The 9256-nt window shown below is 34.9% G+C and overlaps 1 protein-coding gene across 1 annotated transcript; it reads left to right on the top strand.

Annotated features, from left to right (window-relative positions):
* Window positions 1-769: 769 nt before the first annotated feature.
* paqr3a (progestin and adipoQ receptor family member IIIa) lies at window positions 770-7146 on the top strand. Its single transcript, XM_077716067.1, has 8 exons — window positions 770-969; window positions 1356-1581; window positions 3385-3547; window positions 3631-3786; window positions 5792-5989; window positions 6570-6660; window positions 6728-6899; window positions 7066-7146. Exons 1-7 carry the CDS (start codon window positions 909-911, stop codon window positions 6880-6882), a joined length of 1050 nt encoding a protein of 349 aa, XP_077572193.1. The 5' UTR covers window positions 770-908; the 3' UTR covers window positions 6883-6899; window positions 7066-7146.
* The last annotated feature ends 2110 nt before the right edge of the window (window positions 7147-9256 follow it).

Genomic DNA, 9256 nt, shown 5'->3' with positions numbered 1-9256 from the left:
TGATGTTAGCGTAGCAAGCTAGCTTCACGCGATGGCCCGTTTTGTCCATTTTGTCGCAACGTTTGTCAACGAGCACGCCGTATTTTGTCATCACTCCATGCTTTTTACGACAAACATTGGCAAGAGAAGCGGCTTCCATTTCATGTTCCATTAAACACCACCTTTGCGGGCAATTACACCCTCCACTAGCAAAATGGATGACAGGAACAGTAGGTGCAAAGAAGCGGGACCACGCTGAATACGTTTGAAAGGTCAACTGGAGGAAGAAGAAGGTCACACATTCATATTATCTTAACAATTACATTAAAACTCACACTCAACATATAGGCAAACCTTAAAAGATAGAAAATGTCAGATATTTAGACAGCTATTACAGTGAGCGATGTAGCTAATATTAGTTTGCTAGCAAGCTAGTTGATTAGCTAGTCCCTTATCCGCTGAAAAATATATTATGTTTTGAAATTGAATAAGTACATGCTATTCTCAAGAAATATGACTTGTGAGATCGTTAAAAAAGACACTTATTTGTTGTGTTGTTTGGAATCATAATATTAATCATACATTTACATGTAGATTGTAATTTAGTTTTGCCCCATTTTAATTCATTTATAATTACGTTTATTTTTGTGACAAAAAAGGAATAAAATGATACAATATTTTACTCATGTTAAGAAGCCCCGTTTATATAAAGATTAAAGGTGACAAATTCTACAAATCTCAATTCGCTGTGCTAATGATCAGTGTATTTATTATTATTATTTTTGTTCAGGCACTGTTAGGACGCCCTTGTGTTTTGGAGACATGCAGGTCCTTCGTTGATGACGTCATTGCTGATTTGGAACATGGCGTTTCAATTACAGCGGAGCAGTCCTGTGTTTCAACATAATCATTAACTTTTATAAATGTAAATGTACAGTACGTTTTATAAATCACCGGACGGAACAAAATGTTCGTACACCAAGTTGAAAGGTGCGTTAATCCTATTCTTTCGATAGCTAGCACGCTTGTTTTGTAGCATGGTTAAAATCATAATCGCTCAAATCACTCGGAATTTAATACATATTTATTTACTTTAGCACTTGTGAGAGCCATATTAGAGAGCAATTGTGATTTATAAGGTCATTTCAAGTACCGATTCGCTAATATTTCATTGTCTCCCTTGTATGCACATATTGGGGGGTTTAACAAATTGGGAGTCACGTGACCTCCATTTGTTAAGACAGTACACTAATGTAATTGTATTGAGGAAACTACTAGTACTCAACTCAACTTCATGTTATGACGAAAGATATTCATCAAATAATTGAATACGCCGAGAACTGTATTCACTAGACTTGATTTTGTCCCCTCCACAGGTCATAAGACGGCACCCCCGGCGGGCACCATGCCTCCTCACAAGGGTCAGAAGAGCAGCCAGACGGCCCACTACATCGAGCTGGGTGGTTACCAGTACTGGCCTGTACTGGTTCCCCGTGGGATCCGTTTGTATACTTACGAACAGATCCCCGGGTATCTGCGGGAGAACCCCTACATCACAGACGGATACCGGGCGTACCTGCCATCAAGGCTCTGCATCAAAAGGTGACTGATTATTATTTTTAAAAAGACAGGTGACATTTAAATATATTTAAAAAAAGAAACATCTCAATCTACCACACAGTGAGGGCTTCTTAAAAAAGTATTGAATCAAATTTTTGAATGTGTAAAGTTCTCCGAAAAAGTCTTAATAATCTATTGGCTTTGATAACTGGTCAGATTATTTTTTTTAAACGACATAGTATAGTAAGGCTTTTTTTCGTAAATAATGACATAGTATAGTAAGGCTGTTTTTCGTAAATAATGACATAGTATAGTAAGGCTGTTTTTCGTAAATAATGACAGTATAGTAAGGCATTTTTTCGTAAATAATGACATAGTATAGTAAGGCTTTTTTCTTTAAAAAACGACATAGTATAGTAAGGCTTTTTTTCGTAAATAATGACATAGTATAGTAAGGCTGTTTTTCGTAAATAATGACATAGTATAGTAAGGCATTTTTTCGTAAATAATGACATAGTATAGCAAGGCATTTTTTCGTAAATAATGACATAGTATAGTAAGGCATTTTTTTGTATAAAACGACATAGTATAGTAAGGCATTTTTTCGTAAATAATGACATAGATAGAATGGCATTTTTTCGTAAATAATGACATAGTATAGTAAGGCTGTTTTTCGTAAATAATGACATAGTATATAGTAAGGCTGTTTTTCGTAAATAATGACATAGTATAGTAAGGCATTTTTTTCGTAAATAATGACATAGTATAGTAAGGCTGTTTTTAGTAAATAATGTCATAGTATAGTAAGGCATTTTTTCGTAAATAATGACATAGTATAGTAAGGCATTTTTTTGTATAAAACGACATAGTATAGTATTTTTTTGGTAAAAAAAATGATACAGTACAGTGTTCCCTCGCTTATCACGGTTATTTTGTTTCCACCTCTTGTAAAATGATGTAATTATTAATTTTAACTTAATATCTTTAAATTTTTTATATTATTTTTTTCCTGAAAATAATCTGCGAAGCTCTGAGTCCGCGATAGCTGAAGCGCGAAGTAGCGAGGGAATACTGTATATAGTAAGGTTTTTTTTTTTTTCGAAAAACGACATAGTATAGTAAGGCATTTTTTTGTATAAAACGACATAGTATAGTAAGGCATTTTTTTGTATAAAACGACATAGTATAGTAATTTTTTTTGGTAAAAAAATGACACAGTACAGTGTTCCCTCACTTATCACGGTTATTTTGTTTTCACCTCTTGTAAAATGATGTGATTTATAATTTTAACATAATATCTTTAAATTTTTTATATTATTTTTTTCTGAAAAAAATCCGCAAAGCTCTGAGTCCGCGATAGCTGAAGCGCGAAGTAGCGAGGGAACACTGTATATAGTAAGGTGTTTTTTTTTTTTTTTTTTTTTTTTTTTTTTTTGCGAAAAACGACATAGTATAGTAAGCCTTTTTTTATGTAATGAAAAACAAACTTTTCTACGTACTTGGACTAGAAATACAGTGTTCCCTCGCTACTTTGCGCTTCAGCTATCGCGGACTCGGAGCTTTGCGGATTTTTTTCAGAAAAAAATAATATAGAAATTAAAGATATTAAGTCGACATAGTATAGTATTTTTTTTGGTAAAAAAACGACACTGTATGCCTTTTTGGGTTAAAAAAAAAATGACATAGTATAGTAAGGCTTTTCTTCTTAAAAATCAACAATATATTGTAAGGTTTTTTTTCGCGAAAAACGACATAGTATAGTAAGGGTTTTTTTATGTAATGAAAAAAAAACTTTTCTACTTACTTGGATGAGAAATAACGTCTTGTCTGTTATTCACCCGACAGCTTGTTCGTCCTCTCCAACGAGACGGTGAACATCTGGACTCACCTGCTGGGCTTCCTGCTCTTCTTCTTCCTGGCCGTGTACCACATGGCCCGAGTCCTGCCGCAGCTCGGAGTCGCCCGAGAGGATTACGTCATCTACTCCGTGGGACTCTTCTGTTTCCAGGTAGGCTGGTGGGCGGGGCGAGATGGGGCGGAGCCAGGAGCCTCTGTCAAGGTGTGTGTGGTCTTCTCCATCCGTTACTTTAGTTGTGCCTGCTGTGCTCGGCGGGCTACCACATCTTCTGCTGCCATCGCTCGGAGAAGACCAGTCGGCGTTGGATGGCGCTGGACTACGCCGGCGTGTCGGTGGGCATTCTGGGATGCTACGTGCCCGCCGTCTTCTACGCTTTCTACTGCAATAATGTGAGGGCCTCAAAAAAGGCAAAAATATTTGTTGAATGACGGCTCTTTTGAAATTGGAGTAAAAGTGCAGCATAGTCAAATATATTGAAATGAGAGATATAGACTATAGTTTTTTTTAAAAAAACCTTACTATACTATGTCGTTTTTTAAGAAAATAAGCCTTATTATACTATGTCGTTTTTTAAAAGAAAAAACGCCTTACTATCCTATGTCGTTTTTTAAGCCAAAAAGCATTACTATACTATGTCGTTTTTTAAAGAAAAAGGCCTTACTATACTATGTCGTTTTTTAAAGAAAAAAGCCTTACTATACTATGTCGTTTTTTAAAGAAAAAAGCCTTACTATACTATGTCGTTTTTTAAAGAAAAAAGCCTTACTATACTATGTCGTTTTTTAAAGAAAAAAGCCTTACTATACAATGTCGTTTTTTGAAGAAAAAAGCCTTACTATACTATGTCGTTTTTTTAAAGAAAAAAGCCTTACTATACTATGTCGTTTTTTAAAGAAAAAAGCCTTACTATACTATGTCGTTTTTTAAAGAAAAAAGCCTTACTGTACTATGTCGTTTTTTTTTTAAAGAAGAAAGCCTTACTATACTATGTCGTTTTTAAAAGAAAAAAGCCTTACTATACTATGTCGTTTTTTAAAGAAAAAAGCCTTACTATACTATGTCGTTTTTAAAGAAAAAAGCCTTACTATACTATGTCGTTTTTTAAAGAAAAAAGCCTTACTATACTATGTCGTTTTTTAAAGAAAAAAGCCTTACTATACTATGTCGTTTTTTAAAGAAAAAAGCTTTACTATACTATGTCGTTTTTTAAAGAAAAGAAAGCCTTACTATACTATGTCGTTTTTTAAAGAAAAAAGCCTTACTATACTATGTCGTTTTTAAAGAAAAAAGCCTTACTATACTATGTCGTTTTTTAAAGAAAAAAGCCTTACTATACTATGTCGTTTTTTAAAGAAAAAAAGCCTAACTATACTATGTCGTTTTTTAAAGAAAAAAGCCTTACTATACTATGTCGTTTTTTTAAAGAAAAAAGCCTTACTATACTATGTCGTTTTTTAAAGAAAAAAGCCTTACTATACTATGTCGTTTTTTAAAGAAAAAAGCCTTACTATACTATGTCGTTTTTTAAAGAAAAAAAGCCTTACTATACTATGTCGTTTTTTAAAGAAAAAAGCCTTACTATACTATGTCGTTTTTTGAAGAAAAAAGCCTTACTATACTATGTCGTTTTTTAAAGAAAAAAGCCTTACTATACTATGTCGTTTTTTAAAGAAAAAAGCCTTACTATACTATGTCGTTTTTTAAAGAAAAAAGCCTTACTGTACTATGTCGTTTTTTTTTTTAAGAAGAAAGCCTTACTATACTATGTCGTTTTTTAAAGAAAAAAGCCTTACTGTACTATGTCGTTTTTTTTTTAAGAAAAAAAAAGCCATACTGTACTATGTCGTTTTTTAAGAAAAAAGCCTTACTATACTATGTCGTTTTTTAAAGAAAAAAGCCTTACGATACTGTCGTTTTTTTTTTAAAGAAAAAAAAGCCATACTATACTATGTCGTTTTTAAAAGAAAAAAGCCTTACTATACTATGTTGTTTTTTAAAGAAAAAAGCCTTACTATACTATGTCGTTTTTTAAAGAAAAAAAGCCTTACTATACTATGTCGTTTTTTAAAGAAAAAAAAGCCTTACTATACTATGTCGTTTTTTAAAGAAAAAAGCCTTACTATACTATGTCGTTTTTTAAAGAAAAAAGCCTTACGATACTATGTCGTTTTTTTTTTTAAGAAAAAAAAAGCCATACTATACTATGTCGTTTTTTAAGAAAAAAGCCTTACTATACTATGTCGTTTTTTAAAGAAAAAAAAAGCCTTACTATACTATATGATTTGGTTGATTTGTAAGACAGTATTTAGTCTAGAGTGCAAAAAACTGAAACAAGAGGTTTGAACATTTTATTAAACAATGTCAAAAACAAAATGTTTTTGTCTGTTGCGCCAGTACTGGCGTCAGGTGTACTTGGTGAGCGTACTGGCGATGATCCTGGCCGTCTTCCTGGCTCACATCCACCCCAACTTCTTAAGCAAGCAGTGGCGACGCCCCCGCCTCTTGTCCTTCTGCGCGCTGGCGTTCTGCGGACTGGTGCCTATCGTTCACTGGATCTGCGACGCCGGGGGATTCTCCTCGGAACTCGTCCAGGTAAATACCATATTTTCTCACATATTTGACACTCAGAAAAATGACTGAATCAAGGATAAGGCTTATATGCACATAAATTAGACTTGACATTGACAAAACGCCATAACGCAATACAATATAGCCAATAGGGTCACTTATTTAAACATATAGAAAAGATACATCTATAAATGAAATCCAAGAGAAAATTTAACTATCTTGCATAAGACGTGCAAAAAAAAACGTACTTTTGCCTGCCATTACTTGTCAGGCTACCACCATCTTACCTAGGAATGGCAATATAGATATCTAAGGACACACTTACTAGTTGTACTGCTCACTTGACATCCTTTTTTTTTAATGTCTACATCCAGCAAACAATCCTTTGGAATTATACAATATCTCAGAAAGTTACTTTTCTTTAGATTTTCACTTCAAAATAACACATTAGTACTCCCTATTAAAACCACAAACATGGAGGTGAACATTATGAATAAAGGTGCGAGAGAAATTGTCAAATTCAACCCTTTAATGCAATTTTAAGGATACAAATTATACACGAGAAAATATTTATTTCTGTATATTAACATTGATCTCCCCACAGGCCTTCATTCCCCGCGTGCTGGTCATGTACTTGATGGCGGCCTTGGCGCTGGTCTTCTACGTCTCCAAAGTACCCGAAAGATACTTTCCAGGTACTCCTCACTGGATGTTTTTTCCATGTTCGACAGCCTTCAAAAGAATGCGCGTTATCTCTTTTAGGGCAGCTGAACTACGTGGGCTCCAGCCATCAGCTATGGCACGTCTTGCTGCTCCTCATGTTCTACTGGTGGCACCAGTCGTCTTGCTTCATCATGGCGTATCGACATAGTAGACCGTGCCCTGTTGATGTCCACGACGCCATCTTGCACTCCTAGCAACATCACTTCGTGAGGTAAGAAAACAGCACCACTCTCGACTAGACTTAGCTTACACCATAAGAATTAGGTTAGAACACATTCTTTTTTTATTATGTTAGTTAGCTTAATCTGCTGTAGACAAGTAACATACATAGTAAACTATTATGATGATATCCTAACAGAAGACTTTTGTTCCTCCAGAATGTGTCGCTGTAGAGTCAGGAGACGACAACTGCCGCATGCATCGAGGACATCAATGATCGCCGCTGATTGTAGATGGCTAAGACGCTAGTGAGTTAGCTTTTTTATTTTATTTTAGCTGCGGTTGCCAATTTTGGACACATTTTGCCAGCTACAAAACACTGAAATGTAGCTAAACTGGAGCAGGAAACAGATCACGACAAAGAACTATTGCAGTTTGTAAGTTGGAGACTTTAGAATTTTAATACCACTATTAATGGGCTGTATTTTGTAGGAAAAGGTCAATCTTAAATCGGGGAATTTTACTTCATTAAATTTTGGCATTAAGAAAATACAGCCTTACTTGGATAATTCCATTCTTGCACTGAGTGGAGGAGCTAATCTAGGACGTGGACTTCTCACCTGACATGTACATGATGCTACTTTGTACTGATACCTAGAAAATTTGATTCAATTAGTACAAACACACTACCATTTCTTTCTTTTCAGGTTAGAAAATGCTGTTGACTTCAAAAGAAAAGCCAACTACAAAACAAATGAAAACTTACCATCAAAGACCTCAAGAAAATGACTGGAATGTAATTTTCCAAAGACTACACCACACCAATCCGCTCCACTGTCTCAAAATCTTTGGCCTATGAAATGGGGTCAAACATTTTGGAACACTTTGTATTTACAGGACATGTGCACTAAACATGTCAAAGTTAACTCTTGTTAAAATTATAAGTGCTGCTCAAAACATCTGATCTCATGTCTTACTTTTGGGTTTTGGCCTACTTGGAAGATCTTAGAAACAAAGTACAGTCAGGCTAGGTTAGTACTTGGATGGGAGTCTGCCTAGAAATACCAAGTGTTGTAGGCTCTTATGTTATGAAGGGGAATTAGCTCAAGTGGGAAAGTACTTGCTTAGAATGTGAGTAACTAGTATCCCCATGAGACATGGACTACAATGGGAGTCCCGTGGCCTAAGTGGTTAGTGTGTGTAAGCCCCACAGGTCTTGGGTTCCAATCCCAGTCAGTACTGGGTGGACTTTCCCTTGCAATCGTCTGGCCACACCAAGAAATTAAGTATAAGTAGGCATTAAGTTCTACTTATATATACAGAAAACTGTATGTACAAGTCAAAACGTCATGTCTACTTATTAAATTAAATACAAGTAGAATTAAATTTCTACTTGTACTTAATTCAATAAGTAGAAATGAAGTTATACTTATATAAACAGTTTTCTGTGTATAAAAGTAGAACTTCATTTCTACTTATACTTAATTCAATAAGTAGAAATGCATTTCTTCTTATTAAATGAAGTATAAGTAGAAATGACGTTCTACTTATATACACAGAAAACTGTATATATAAGTATAACTTCTTTTCTACTTGTTCAATTAAGCGCAAGTAGAAATGAAGTCCTACTTATATATACAGAAAACTGTATTTGTAAGTAGAACTTCATTTCTACTTTCTTGGTGTGGCCAGACAATCGCAAGGCAAAGTTCACACAGAACCGACCGGGATTGGAACCCAAGACCTGTAAGGCTGACACACACTTACCACTTAGGCCACGGGGCCCCCTTTTGTAGTCCATGTCTCTTGTAGAGAATCCCACTACTTTTCTCATTCTAAGCAAGCACTTACCACTTCAGCTAATTCTCCTTGGCAACATAAGAGCTTTTAACACTTGGTATTTCTAGGCAGTCTTCCATCCAAGTACTCACCAGGTCTGACCACACTCAAGTTTCCAGGGTAGTATGCTGTAAACCCAACTAGGACATAAGATCAGATATTTTGAGTAACACTTAGAATTTTAACAAAAGTAAACTTTTACCTGTTTTGTGCACATGTCCTGTAAATACAGTGTTCCAAAATGGTTGACGCCATTAAATAAGCCAACGATTTTGAGACATTGGAGTAGATTGGTGTGGTGTAGTCTTTAGAAAACCACATTCCAGCTCTTATTTTGAAATCTTCGATGGCTAGTCTTCATTGGTTTTGTAGTTGTCTTTTCTTTTGAAGTCAACAGCATTTCTTGACCTGAAAAAGATAGAAATGCAAAATGTTAGACACAAAAACTTCAAAGTTTTTACACAAGTTTGTCTTAATTTTTGGCATACAATCCCCATGTAAATTTGAACTACACTGTACACTAAATAGTAACTAAAAAACAAACTGTGTATTTATGACTACCAAACTGTG

This window comes from Stigmatopora nigra, chromosome 4 (genome assembly GCF_051989575.1).
Source record: "Stigmatopora nigra isolate UIUO_SnigA chromosome 4, RoL_Snig_1.1, whole genome shotgun sequence".
In the NCBI taxonomy this organism is placed as follows: Eukaryota; Metazoa; Chordata; class Actinopteri; order Syngnathiformes; family Syngnathidae; genus Stigmatopora; species Stigmatopora nigra.
This window is presented reverse-complemented; position numbering and strand designations above follow the sequence as displayed.

What these genes read in the sequence shown, in the direction of transcription:
- paqr3a (XM_077716067.1), top strand. Translation starts at nt 909, where the DNA reads ATGTACAGTACGTTTTATAAATCACCGGACGGAACAAAATGTTCGTAC. An exon ending in TGGGACTCTTCTGTTTCCAG is followed by an intron (nt 3,548 to 3,630) that starts GTAGGCTGGTGG and finishes CCGTTACTTTAG; the next exon opens with TTGTGCCTGCTGTGCTCGGC. An exon ending in ACCCGAAAGATACTTTCCAG is followed by an intron (nt 6,661 to 6,727) that starts GTACTCCTCACT and finishes TATCTCTTTTAG; the next exon opens with GGCAGCTGAACTACGTGGGC.